This window comes from Zalophus californianus, chromosome 8 (genome assembly GCF_009762305.2).
Source record: "Zalophus californianus isolate mZalCal1 chromosome 8, mZalCal1.pri.v2, whole genome shotgun sequence".
NCBI lineage: Eukaryota > Metazoa > Chordata > Mammalia > Carnivora > Otariidae > Zalophus > Zalophus californianus.
In genome coordinates, this window is record NC_045602.1 from 134,213,999 (window position 1) to 134,227,374 (window position 13,376).

The 13,376-nt window shown below is 42.1% G+C and overlaps 1 protein-coding gene and 1 pseudogene across 7 annotated transcripts in view; one reads left to right on the top strand and one right to left on the bottom strand.

The window, feature by feature from the left end:
- AURKA (aurora kinase A) overlaps positions 1 to 13,376 on the bottom strand; it is a 19,480-nt gene continuing 6,104 nt past the window's right edge. For 4 of the 6 annotated variants that reach the window (XM_035728859.1, XM_035728860.1, XM_035728861.1 and 1 more), the window contains exons 3-9: positions 11,585 to 11,864; positions 9,997 to 10,051; positions 8,320 to 8,511; positions 7,291 to 7,429; positions 3,754 to 3,902; positions 1,013 to 1,187; positions 1 to 885 (exon numbers count right to left, since the gene is read on the bottom strand). In XM_035728859.1, the coding sequence (XP_035584752.1) occupies positions 700 to 885; positions 1,013 to 1,187; positions 3,754 to 3,902; positions 7,291 to 7,429; positions 8,320 to 8,511; positions 9,997 to 10,051; positions 11,585 to 11,864 (1,176 nt within the window). In that variant the 3' untranslated portion in view covers positions 1 to 699. Of the gene's footprint in view, positions 886 to 1,012; positions 1,188 to 3,753; positions 3,903 to 7,290; positions 7,430 to 8,319; positions 8,512 to 9,996; positions 10,052 to 11,269; positions 11,463 to 11,584; positions 11,865 to 13,376 lie in introns of those variants that run through there. The other 2 variants (XM_035728863.1, XM_035728864.1) reach the window with 2 other exon arrangements.
- LOC113937194 lies at positions 4,421 to 5,659 on the top strand (annotated as a pseudogene). The gene has a single exon (XR_004820242.1). The product of XR_004820242.1 is annotated as a 40S ribosomal protein S15a-like (transcript).

A 13,376-nucleotide genomic window follows, 5' to 3' on the forward strand; every position in this document is an offset into this window, starting at 1 on the left:
TTAGACACAGGAGAACTTTAATTATAATCATTTTATAGGTGACTTAATGTGCTTTACAAAAACTAAAACCTCAAAACCATGAAATAATAAGCCCTTTAACATTTAGAAGGAGCTGCGACAGGTCTAATCTAGCCAGCCCCAAGATGAAGGTAGAGCACATGTTTCTATTTCAGTCTCGGAGGAGATGAGGAGGACTCACTAGCCAGGCAGAGGTGTGGGACATGGAGCACAGTCCTAAAGGGATGCCATGGAAAGAAAGGTAAAAGTCTATACAAAAATCTTTATTTTAACATTTAAAAGAAAGAATCACATGTTCATCCTGACAGCTTTCCCAGGCTTGGCCACCCAATAAGTTACACACACACGAAGGTACTTGGAAGGTTATTGCACGCCTCTGTCACTGATGAGTCACAGTGATGTGGCCACTCTCCCCACAGTCAGACCCCGAGCCTGTCCTCCCTCCACCAGGAGGCCTCACTCGTACCAGGCTGTGGGGAGGCTCCAGGTGGACCTCGGCTCTGGATCGTGAAGCTAGTGACATAGCCACACTTCCTGTGGCTACCTTCACTCCAGAGCACAGTGTTCACTGAAGGGGACTCTTGGGTGGGGAGGCCGAGGCAGCGCCCTCGGGCACGGGCAGGCCTGTTCCTGACACCATACAGCAGCCCTGCCTCTCAGATTCCTCCCCCTGCACCATTCTTAAGAGTGTTTGCTAGTTGATTCTTTGCTTTTTTGGCTACTTGATGGTTTTGATGAATTTGCTGTGATCCAGGGGTGCTCAAGTACTTCTTTGAGAGTTGGCCTTTGGCTGGGATTATGTTTCAACAGTCTTGAAATGAGGTCCCTGGCTCCCTCCGGCACGAAGTCAGGGAATGTGAACTCAACCTGGAGTACAGTAAGTTGACAGTCACAAAACGGAGCTTAGAGACAACAGTAGAAATAGCTCACAGCCATAGTTAAAGCTGAGAAGAATTCTACAAGAAGCAATGGATCATTTCTCATTAGGTCTTACCCGCGATATTCTTTTGTAGGTCTCTTGGTATGTGCTTGCCTCAAAAGGCGGCTTTCCAACTAGAAATTCATAGCAAAGAACCCCAAGGCTCCAGAGATCCACCTTCTCATCATGCATTCGGCCTTCAATCATCTCTGGGGGCAAGTAATCCAGGGTGCCACAGAGGGTGGTTCTCCTAAAAATAGAGGAAGGCTCAGGTTGGTATGCTTCTGTTTGTATGAGCACAAGAGCGGCTAAATGTCATTAACAATGACACTGACATTGAGTGCTCTTCCTAGGCCACATCCTGTGCTATGAAGCAGGTACTATTTAAATCCACGGTTTTAGGGGCGCCTGGGTGGCTCAGTTGGTTGTGTCCGACTCTTGATTTCGACAACTCAGATCATGATCTCAGGGTCATAAGATCGAGCCCTGAGTCGGACTCTGTGCCAAGCGGGGAGTCAGCTTGAGATTCTTTCTCTCCCTCTCCCTCTGCTCCTCCCCACCCACATGCTCACACGCGTGTGTACATGCTCTCTTAAATGAATCTAAAAAAAAATAAATCCCCCGTTTTAGACAGAAAACAGATTGAGAGAGATGTGCAGCATCACACAGCTAGCAACCAAGCCACACCCCAAAGTTGTCCAACCCCAGAACCTTCTTAAAATGATCTACAATATAAGAAACTTAAAGAGTCACTTCTATATAAAAGCAGCCATGAAAGTTCTCTGTAAATAGTTTGGAGTTCCATATTTGTTTTTATATTACAGATAGGTTCAGAAGCTTAAGAGCCAGGTGACATGAGTGACAAACTAAAAACTGTCCCACTGTGAAAGCACTAGCTTTGGCCTCTGATACACCACCGGTACCAAAGAGACTTAAATTTGGGGGTGACCTATGAGGTATTCTTGCCAAAAATACTGTGTAGGCCCTTCGACCTACTTCCAGTTCTCAGCAATTACAGAGGATGAAGGACCAAGTGACACCATTTTGGGTCATTTTAAATTGTGGGACAATTGGTCTAAATTTAGACCAAAGAAACATAATCAAATACAACGCATGGATGGACCTTAGTTGGATTCTGACTTAAAGAGCTCTAAAATTTTGTGGCCAACTGGGGAACTCAGAACATGGACTAAAAAAATATAACAAGGCTGTTAATTTTCTTAGGAGTGATAATGGTTATGATTATAAGGACAACATCCTTATTTTTAGGAGATACATACTCAAGTGCTCAGAGAAGGAAGCATGAGGTCTGCAACTTATTTTTGAAGGTTCACCAAAAAAAAAAAAAAACAGACACCACCAAATATGGCAACTGTGTGGCCATACATAGGGCAAATGTTACCACCTGCTGAATGCAGGCTCTAGATACACAGCTGAGCAGTCAACCACCCATTCGGCATTTCTGTATGCTTGAGTTTTTAACAAGGAAGGCTGGAAATAAGCAGAGGGTGGCAAACATTGAACTAGGAGCAAACACCACGTAGGTTTCTATTGCTTTCTATCAGTTATTCTTTGCCATTGGTTCTTCTAGGGGGTCATGCTGAGGCCAGTCACCATGCCCAGCACCCACAGAGTACATATGAATGCACTCAACTCAGTCATGACCTGCGGCCTGGGATGAAGGAGCTACCTCTCCAGACTTCTATCCCCGCAGCACCACTGAGATGGTGGAAATGGCCTGAGTCAGAGGGTTCTCGAACAACACCACACCTGGGAGCTCTTACAGTTGCTCATGTCAGGGAGGTGGGGCAAAGAGAGCATCAGCATGTACACAGCTTAATCCTTTCTGAAAAGGACACTAATCTTTCCCATCACATGACCCCGTTGGACAGGTTAAAGTCCAAGTGAGCCCTGCAACTGCACAAAGCCTACAATTCCTCATTGTTGTTTTCCTCCCTAGATGCCAACAGCTCCCACCTAGCGACAACCGGCTTAAAAAAACAGGGAGGGACTACAACAGATTTATGCATTGCTGCAACAATTAGAAGTGATCTAGCAAAAATAAAGCTCCCCACCCCCACCATGTCACCTATTTTAGGCTATACGATTTTTAACTGTATTTAAGTATTATAGCTGTAATTTTTAAGTCCTATTTCAAAGTTGACAAACTTATCAGTAGATGTTTTTAATGCTCTACCTCACATGAGGCTTCAAAAGCTTAATTAAACCCAAATTAAAACAGTATTTTAACTCTTGTTTGCAAAGTTAAGATTTAAATTGTTTCATTAGATTTCTCTGTGTGAAGAGGGGACAAGAAAGGACTCCGCTGTTGACAAAAGCAGACCACAGAGAATCTTAACCACTATGCTGAAAGTTCTATCGAAACCAATCTGGTTTTGGAAATCCCCCCAAAGAACTGTGTTCTCAGCTCCAGATCTGTGGGCGCTACACCCTGGAACTGGTCTCCTGTCCAGGAAGCAGCAGAGTGCCGTTTCCCCGCCCCACTGCAGGCAACACCACCTACACACATCCTACACTTCCTTGGTCATATACTTGTGACATAGGTCCCCTTCATTAGCCTCTAAGGACATGAAGCATCTTTAACCCAGGCCTAGAACACATTAAAAAGCCTCAAAATAGTTGCAGAATAAAACGTTCTCAAAGACACTTCTATCAGGTCTATGTTACTCCAAGTATGTGCATCAGTTACCTGCCCCGATTCCACACATCTATGCTTCAGTATTTTTCTATTTAGTTCCTGAAAGCCCCCAAGGCTTTTGCTAAACTAAGTAAGTTCCACCTCTGAAGTTACATACCTGGAGGATGGAGCATGTACTGACCACCCAAAATCTGCAATCTTAAGCTCTCCAGCCGATCCAAGGAGTAGGTTCTCTGGCTTAATGTCTCTATGAATGACTCTCTTTGAGTGACAGTAGGACAGGGCATCTGCCAACTCTGTGATATACTATTTAAAAAAATAAAGTATGGAAAGTCTGTATCTTATATTTTATGTAACACAATTTTAGACATCTCTTCTGAAAGGAAACCCAACACAGATTTTGTAGATTGAGGCAAAAGCTAGAAACAATTGAAGACTCTTAAAAAAAAAAAAAATTGAACCAAATTAGTGTTTAGCATAAAATACAAGTTATCCCATACTAAGTTATTTATTTGCTAATACAGCAGATAGGATATCGGAAATAGAGGAAAAACTGATTAGCTAGAACTCATCACCACACGGCAATTTATGGCCTAGTAGCAACGAATTATGATAATACTGAGAAACCAGCACCAATTAGGGAGTCAGACATGTAAACAATTAAAAAACGGATTTTTAAAAAAACTTGCAAAAGTAGTCAATTCCCATTTATAAAACCAAGATCAGGGGTTTCTGGGTGGCTCAGTTGGTTAAGCGTCGGCTTTCAGCTCAGGCCATGATCCCAGGGTCCTGGGATGGAGCCCTGTGTGGGGCTCCCTGTTCCTCCCTCTCCCCCCAGAGCCCCCTCCCCAGCTCATGCTCATGTTCTAATAAAATCTTAAAAAAAAAAAAAAAAAAAAAAGAGCTAGTAGTTAAAGCTGAGCTCTTCAGCACCTACTTCGTCCACACCTCCCATATCAGACTGTGAATATGGGTAAAGATCCCTAATATTTCTCTACAGCCAGTTTTATTTGAATAAATCAGAAAAGGGAAACAAGAGTGCATAAATATTCATTCTAACTACTGGGGAATCTAGAAAGAGCCAAGCTCTTCTTTCCAATAACTCTGTGCTTAGATCAACATAAACTCCGTCTGCATTAAAGAGTAGTAGTAGTGTATTAATTGCCAATTAAATAAGACAATTAGGTTAGCTAATATTTAAAAAGTAAAATGAGCTCTTTCCGCCATCTTTCTGTGCGGCCGTAATGGTGCACACGAATGTCCTGGCAGATGCTCTCAAGAGCACTAACAATGCTGAGAAGAGAGGCAAACGCCAGGTTCTTATTAGGCCGTGCTCCCAAGCCATCGTCCGGTTTCTCACTGTGATGATGAAGCATGGTTACATTGGTGAATCTGAAATCATTGATGATCGCAGAGCAGGGAAGATTGTTGTGAACCTCACGGGCAGGTTAAACAAGTGTGGAGTGATCAAGCCCCAGATTCAATGTACAACCGAAAGATCTAGAAAAATGGCAGAATAACCTGCTCCCGTTCCACCAGTTTGGTTTCATTGTACTGACAACCGCAGCTGGCATCATGGACCATGAAGAACCAAGACGAAAACACACAGGAGGGAAAATCCTGGGATTCTTTTTCTAGGGATGTAATACATACTTGCAAATAAAATGCCTCGATGGAAAAAAAAAAAGTAAAATGAATCTATTTCTACTTATCCAAAAAGCAAATACTTAAGTATAAAATGTCTCATTGCTGAGACACGACCAAAGGGTCATTCACCAATAGTGCTGTGATTTCAAAAGTACAACCACCTGAAAGAAATGCCATTTAAATCAACGCCCCTACTCTCCAGAAACAGAAGGCAGAGTAAATACCAATCATCTGCCAAGTCAACAAAGACCCGCCCAAAGACCCTTTACTTCTTCAAACAAGTAATTTCATTCAAATAAAGTAGCGTAATCCAGAGGGGGAAAAAACAAAAACCCAAAACAAAAACCTGATTATATTGGACTTTAAGATTAGATCCAGGTAAAGAGAATGAAAAGACAAGCCACAGGCAGGGAGAAAACCTTTATAAAACACACGGAATAAAGGACTGGTCTCCAAAATATACAAGAACTCTTAAAACTCAAAACGACCAAAACCCAATTGAAAATGGGCAAAAAACCTGACAGACACCTCAAAGATGATACACATATGGCAAATAAACACATGAAAAGATGCTCATCTTTTGTGACTTGAGAATTGCAAATTAAAACAATGAGGTACCATGTACACCTATGAGAATGACTAAAATCCAAAAAACTGACAATACCAATCACTAGTGGAGGAGAACAGGAACACATTAATGGGGGGGAAGCAAAGACACTCTATCTACTTTGGAAGACAGTTTAACAGTTGTTTTTTGTTTTGCTTTTTTACAAGGCTACACATGACCTTACTACACAAGCTAGTTTTCAAATCTGTTGAAAACTTATGTCCCACAAAAACATGCATGCAGATTTTTTTGTGCAGCTTTATTCATAATCACCAATAACTGGAAGCAACCAAGATGCCCTTCAACAGATAGAAGGATAAACTGAACTATGTCCATGCTGCAGAATATTATTCAGCAATAAAAATGAGCTACTGTGCTCACGCCCTAAAGAATACAGATGACCCTTAAATGCATATAATTGGTTCCCCCCCCCAGGGGTAACTGGTTATTCTAATACCACTACACATGTACACTGGAACTGAATAATTAAGTGGTTGGTGGATGGTAGGATCCAGGTTTTTCAAGGTTGGACTGCGATGCTACAGATAAATAAGTGGAAAAGAGTAGAATGATCCGTGTGGCACTGGACTCATGTTTTGCTTAACGTAGATACAAATGGATAAAACTATAGATATATGTATATACACAGATTAGGATACACATATATGTCCCTGTTCTGTCCACCGAGGGCCTGGACAGAAGGATACACATATATGTCCCTGTTCTGTCCACCGAGGGCCTGGACAGGATACTCCAGTAGCAATGAGCGTAGCTAGCACCCAGATCTTCGAGCAGCAAAATAAAGTAGTATGAGATTTTAATTCAAAGTATAAAATATCTGAGTCCACATTAATAAATGACTGGATAAATGAGAACAGACAAATCTCTGATGCAGAAGAATTCTAAATGATATATGCAGATAGAGGGAGAGGTGGGACACAACCCCCACCCCCTCTTCGGTGTGGGCGGTGCGGGGAAGAGCACAGTATGGAAAGAGAGAAACTTCCCAGGGGAGAAACCTAACGAGCGTGACCTCAGCCAGGTCACCAAGGCCAACACCCTCAGTGATAAGCCAGGTTTCTAGTAAGGACCACACTAATGGACGATGAACAGGAGAAAAGAAGTCTGTACTATCTCTACATTCTCAAAACCCAAAACTATTCTAAAACTATTTTTTTAAAAAGAGGGCAACTTTTCATATATACATTTCCACAAAAAAACAGCTGTGGAAACAAACCAGCCATAGTATTCCACCTGGTACCCAAATTTACCTGTACATATAGTTCAACTAAGGTATTCTGATTCTTTCATTCAAAGACCTGATCCCACTGAGCTCTCTTTCCTAAGATAAAACCCACTGGACTATAATGAAAGGCACACTGCTATGTAGGACAGGAATACAGTAAACAGTATTAGCCGGGACAATAAATGAAAACTTACAGTAGCAGTTCTCTGCTCATCAAACTTTGACAGTTTCTGAAGTTCTCTGTAGACAGCTCCGAGAGGTGCATACTCTAGAATTAGGTAAACTCTGGTGGCATCATGGAAATAACCATACAGTCTGAGAATATTTGGATGCCTGCAACAAAGGATGAATACTCTAACACCTGGTTTTGGAAAAAATACAAAAATATGTACTAACTACTAATCAAACCCCTTATGTAAAACTAGTGAAAATTGGTTCTGGTCACAGACCACCCCACCGCACCCCTCACCTACTTGAGAATCTGAAACTACAGACCTACTTGGGGGGAAAAAAAAAATACAGGCATCTGCAGTCAGTTGGCAAACATTACAAGGTATTAATGGACCTCAGGTTTAGTTAAGACTATTTCCTTCCCTCGGGCCATCTTTATTCTTAGGGGGAAAAAATTCAGCTAAATGTTAATTCTCTGCACGTTAGAGAAAGAGAGACATGGCATCCCCACAGCAGTTTGATCCCCAAACACTAGGAGACACAACTTCAAAGCAGTGTTGGGCAGGAGAGGTGGGCTGCTGAGGACTTCGGGCAGCTGAGAACACCGCCCAGGACGGCAGCCTTCAGCTCCCGTCAGCTGTTACCAGGGAAGGATACAGGCCTGATGCAGACAGGTTTGTCAGTATGAACGGCTAATTCAAGTCTGAAAAAAAATACTGGAAGCAAAAAAAGAAAAGAAAAAGACCCACTGGCCAAAGTCAACCTGCAGAGGCTGCCAGTTTGCAACCTCTGCTTAGAGCTCAGAAGTATCATTCCCCTCAATTATGCACACACAGACACACACACACACATTTGACTCATGTACGTAAGTCATTAACAAAGCACAAACCTCCAAGTGATTTTTCAGGACGACAGCACTTGTCTAGATAAATCCTTGAAAAATGACGAATTAAATCACTCTTTGCAGTCCTACAGAGCAGGCCTTCCACTGTTTAACTCTTTGTAATTAAGTTCTGCAGCACATTCTTTTGAACATCAATCTGGAAACTTACCTAAGGTGGGACTGTATTTCTACTTCTCTTCTCAGCTGATGCTCAACTCCTGCTTTCTCCAGTTGAGCTTTAAATAATACTTTAAGAGCCAGGATAAACTTGCTTTGCTTTTCTCTTGCCAAGTAAACATTACCAAACTTTCCTTTACCCAGTGGACGACCAATTTCAAAATCTTCCAAAGCCCACTGCCTTCTAGGAAAAAATTTGAACATTTTAAAATGCAAAGATTATCTAACAGTTTATTAAGGAGTTGTGGATGTACCTATAAATAATTTTATATTTGAAGTTGTATTCAGTATGTACTTCAGCAAGAACCAAGCCAATAACCACCATATGTGAGTCTCCAGACATTAAAGCCCCACTCCCCCATCTGCCAACGACTTAAGTCAGTGACAAGGAACAATCTGGACTTTTAGAGCTGAAGACTAATGCAAAGTGTCCCAAGGCACTACTACACTCTGAATTACAGACCTATTACCACCACCACTGAAGACCACAGGGAAGGTTAGGTAAGTAACTGGAAGAAGTCTTCAGAACTCTAACAGCAGCCTCCTCCTCCATCCCAGAGATGCTAACTCTCTGCGGTGGAGAACCACCCGGATAAAGCAAGTGGGATGGGTCCTACAGGGTAGGGGGCGAGAACCACTGGATTTAGATTCTCAGCTGCTATTACAGGAGCAGCTAAAGCAAAAAAGGCTGTGGGTCCATTCCTGGCTCCTCCTACTGTATTCTAGACATAACATTCTACATTCTAGAGTCTAGACAGTCCAGAAATTGAGAGCAGACTCTTGGAAAATACCTGGGGAAGATATGAAGAATACTTCAATTGATAGTGTCAAAATATTCAGAGTCATATATACATGTGTCTTTAGTTTTGTAACATGACTGCCTTTTGTTTAACAAACTTGCTCTTTTGTATAAGAATAGAAATAAATATAGAAACATACCTAAACTCTACCTAGTGGTTACTTCTGAGGGTAGAGAGAAACTTATTTTACACATTTCTGTAACAGATTCATACAAGTTTTGTTTTGTTTTTTTAAGATTTTATTTATTTGACAGAGAGAGAGAGCGCACAAGGAGGCAGAGAGACAGGCAGAGGGAGAGGGAGAAGCAGGCTCCCCGCCGAGCAGGGAGCCTGATGTGGGGCTCGATCCCAGGCCCCTGGGATCATGACCTGAGCCGAAGGCAGCCACTTAACCAACCGACCCACCCAGGTGCCCCAGCAAGTTTTTTTCTAAATTTGGAAAGCAATAAGAAAAGCTTGAGTCCCTAGTAAACATCATTAAAATTCCTTTTATTTTTTTCTTTTGAAAGGTTAGAATTTGGGAAGATTTATATTTTGAGTGAAAATATAAGACCTTTTTATTTTTTAACGCGTTCCCATAATTAAACTTGCAATGGTGTATTCTAATAGAATGATAGCACAGGACTTTGTAAATAGGATAAAGCTTACTTTTTTTTTTTTTAAGATTTTATTTATTTATTTGAGAGAGAGAGAGAGAGACAGCAAGAGAGGGAACACAAGCAGGGGGAGTGGGAGAGGGAGAGGCAGGCTCCCCGCTGAGCAGGGAGCCCGATGGATGCGGGGCTCAATCCCAGGACCCTGAGAGATCATGACTTGAGCTGAAGGCAGTCACTTAACCAACTGAGCCACCCAGGAGCCCCAAAGCTTACTTTTTTGATTCTTCATTTTTCTGTTTTGTTGCCAGTTCCTTTTCAGAATTATTTCCTATATAGAATAAATTTAAAAATCTGTTTTTAGAATAACTACAATTATTTTAGAATAACTATAAGTAATTAAAAACCTATGAACAGAAATGAAACAAAGAATGGTCACCAAAATATTAATGGTATGTCCAGAATGGTAGATCTGGGCTATTTTTAGTTTTCTTTATAGAAAAAAGATTATCACACCCTATCCTGACTCCTACCAGGTGAAATCTTTATAGATTTCTAGAGTAAAGATGAGCAGATACATATACAGCTAGGTCCTCTGAAAATTTAAAGACTCAAGACTATGCAGATTCTCCCTGAAGCTTGAGTTTCCAAATGAAGGGCCTCTAAAGCAGAAATGCCAAAATCTCCATCCATGATATGCCCCCACTCATCAGCTTTTCCCCCACTAGGTGGGCTAGTCCACCGTCCATACGTATGTATGTACAAGTTATCAACGACGTGCATCAAAACATAAACCAACCACCTTTCTTCCACTAGATTAGCTGCCAGGGAGAAATATAAAAATAGAAGCCACGGAGTCAGCGAAATGTACAATAAACAAATTGCACAACAGGGTGAAGTCACCAGAGGCTCTATAGGACATTTCCACTTCCAACTCCAGCAGCAGCAGGGTACGCTCTGCTCAGATACCTGAATGCAGGCCCCAACTGGTTTCTCCCTCCATGCTTCATGCTTCACTATCTCCATTAATGCCATCACTATGACCACCACCCTATGACCAGTTTACCGCCCAGGTCTATCCTGTCTGCATCCTCAGTGAGCACTCGAATTTGCCTGCACTTCTCCATCCTGGCTGTGTCTGAGGGTAAGTGAATGCTTCTGAGTCTCCGCTTCCTCGTCTGTAAAACAGAGTTAATAACAGACTCCCTTCACAGTGGTTCTTCCGAGGACTGAATGAGACAACATGGATGAAGGAAGCACTTCTCCTGAGTGTGAGCATGCAAAGCTGGTAAATAGTAACTATTAATATCCACCCTGCTCCACCCAGTTCAGGCTGCTACCGTCTTTGACCTAATCCCCAGCAGCCTGCCTCCTGTCTGCTACCCCAAAGGGCACCGTCACTATCTTCCACTTCATTCCACACATCCAGAGGAAGCTTCTTTCTAAAGGCCAGCTCCTCCTCTGCTTAAAAACCTTTCAGCAATCTCCCCATTCACAGGGGATGAAGCCCCACTCCACGACATAGCCACAGTGCCCACCGTGACCTTACCCCACGGCCTCAGTCCATCCAAGTCCATCCACTTGCCTGACTGCCCTCCACACTCCCAGCCTTGGAACTTTTCAGTTCCTCAAGCTTATCAGGAGGATAGGAATCAGCTCTCCATCCTGGGCACAGGGCTGGCCCACAGGAGACACAGCTACTTCAACCTGACATGAGATTCTCCCCCCATCCGCAATAAAAAAAGATGTAAATGCAAGGGCTCCGAACAATAAATGCAAGTCTATTCACTTGCCACTACCCCTTTTTTTAAGCAACTAAAATAAATAATAACTATCCAATAGAAGTCTCAAAAAGCTGATTTACCAGGGGCTGATGATGACGGCTGCTCATTCTTTTGGGTATTATTCAGTGGCCTAGAGACAGGACGGGGAACACTGGTTGCCTGCAATTGCTTCTGCTTCAGATTCTGAACTGGTTTATGGCTGGAGATGAGCTTTTGTGCTTGTGGAGGAATTCGCTGGGAGGAATTTGAAGGACACAAGACCCGCTGGGCCTGGCCACTATTCGCAGATAACGGATTCTGAGAAGGAATTTGCTGAGTCACCGGAACACGTTTTGGGCCATCACCGAGTGCAATTGTAGTCTAGGTTGGGAGGGAAAAATAAATTTCATGTCTTCGTCAACAAAAGCTCAGTATTTTGAGAATTTCACAGTCTATTTTCTAGTATAACAAAACACTGAAGGTCACTGATAACCCATGGAAGGGGAAAGCTATTTTCATCAGCACTCCCAGAGGATATGGTTAATATACAGCTGAAAGGAATACCTGAAGGATACCTCCCACGCACCCCAACACCCCACCCCTAAACATCATGCTCCCATAAATAAATGTTCATTAACTAAACTTGCATCTGAAGAGGGAGACATCAAACACTTTTCAAGAATTCTCAATGACTTGGAAAAAGCACAATAACTTGCAAAAAGCACAATACAGAAACTTTATACCAAAACTCCAATTCCATTGAAATTTCTTTGGCAATACCGTATAGACGTTTAGGAAAAAAAGACAAAAGAAATACGTCAAAATATTTAACAGTAGTTATCTTCGAGTCAAGATGTTTTAGAAGACAGTCTGAGAGCCGCGTGGGTGGCTCCATCAGTTAAGCGTCTGCCTTCGGCTCAGGTCATGATCCCGGGGTCCCGGGTTCAAGCCCAGCATCGCGGGAGCCCGCTTCTCCCTATCTCTCTGCCTGCTGCTCCCCCTGCTTGTGCTCTGTCCAATAAATAAATAAAACCTTTAAAAAAAAAGTCTGAATTTTTGCATATTCCAGATTTTCCACAAAATACTTATTACTATTAATTATTTACTAATGTTTCATTGTCCCAAGTACTTACAAAATGGGTCTGAGCCAAAAGAACTACGGCTAAGAGGAAACAAACAGGTTCTTCGAAGAATTATGCCAAAAATTATTTACATGCCTGTAAGTAGGGGATCACAAGCTTAAAAAATAGTTAATTCTAAGACCTTGAACTAATCAAACTAAACTTCCTCCAACTTCAATGGAGGAAATTTCCTCATAAACGAAGGAACAAGGCTGGCAAGGGAAGCCTCAGAGTGCCTCACAAGAGACAGTTTCCAACTTCCAAGTAAAAAGTCAATTACTTCTGAAATTAGCAATGTCCACAACACAGTAGGCATTCAGGCAGTGACAAACATTTTAAACAGCAGTCTTTTAAAATGATCTTTATCAGGGGCACTTGGGTGGCTCAGTCAGTTAAGCATCTGCCTTCAGCTCAGGTCATGATCTCAGGGTCCTGGGATTGGCAGTGTGGGGTTCCCTGCTCATGAGGGAGCCTGCTTCTCCCTGTCCCTCTGCCCCTCCCCCTGCTAGTGCGTGCTCAGTCTCTCAAATAAATAAAAGTTCTTTAAAAAAATAAATATAATGATGTATGATGACCAGCATAATAAAATAAAATTAAAAAAAATAAAATGATCTTTATCATAGAAATTGAGAATCAAACACAAGGACTCAAGTTAGCCTTTTTCTAATTGGTTATTTTAGACTTTCAGCCAGTAAAAAAAAAAAAAAGGTAAGTATCCATTTGTTCGAAAATGAAAACTTCTCACCCTGTCAGCATGGCTAAAGTCAAAAAC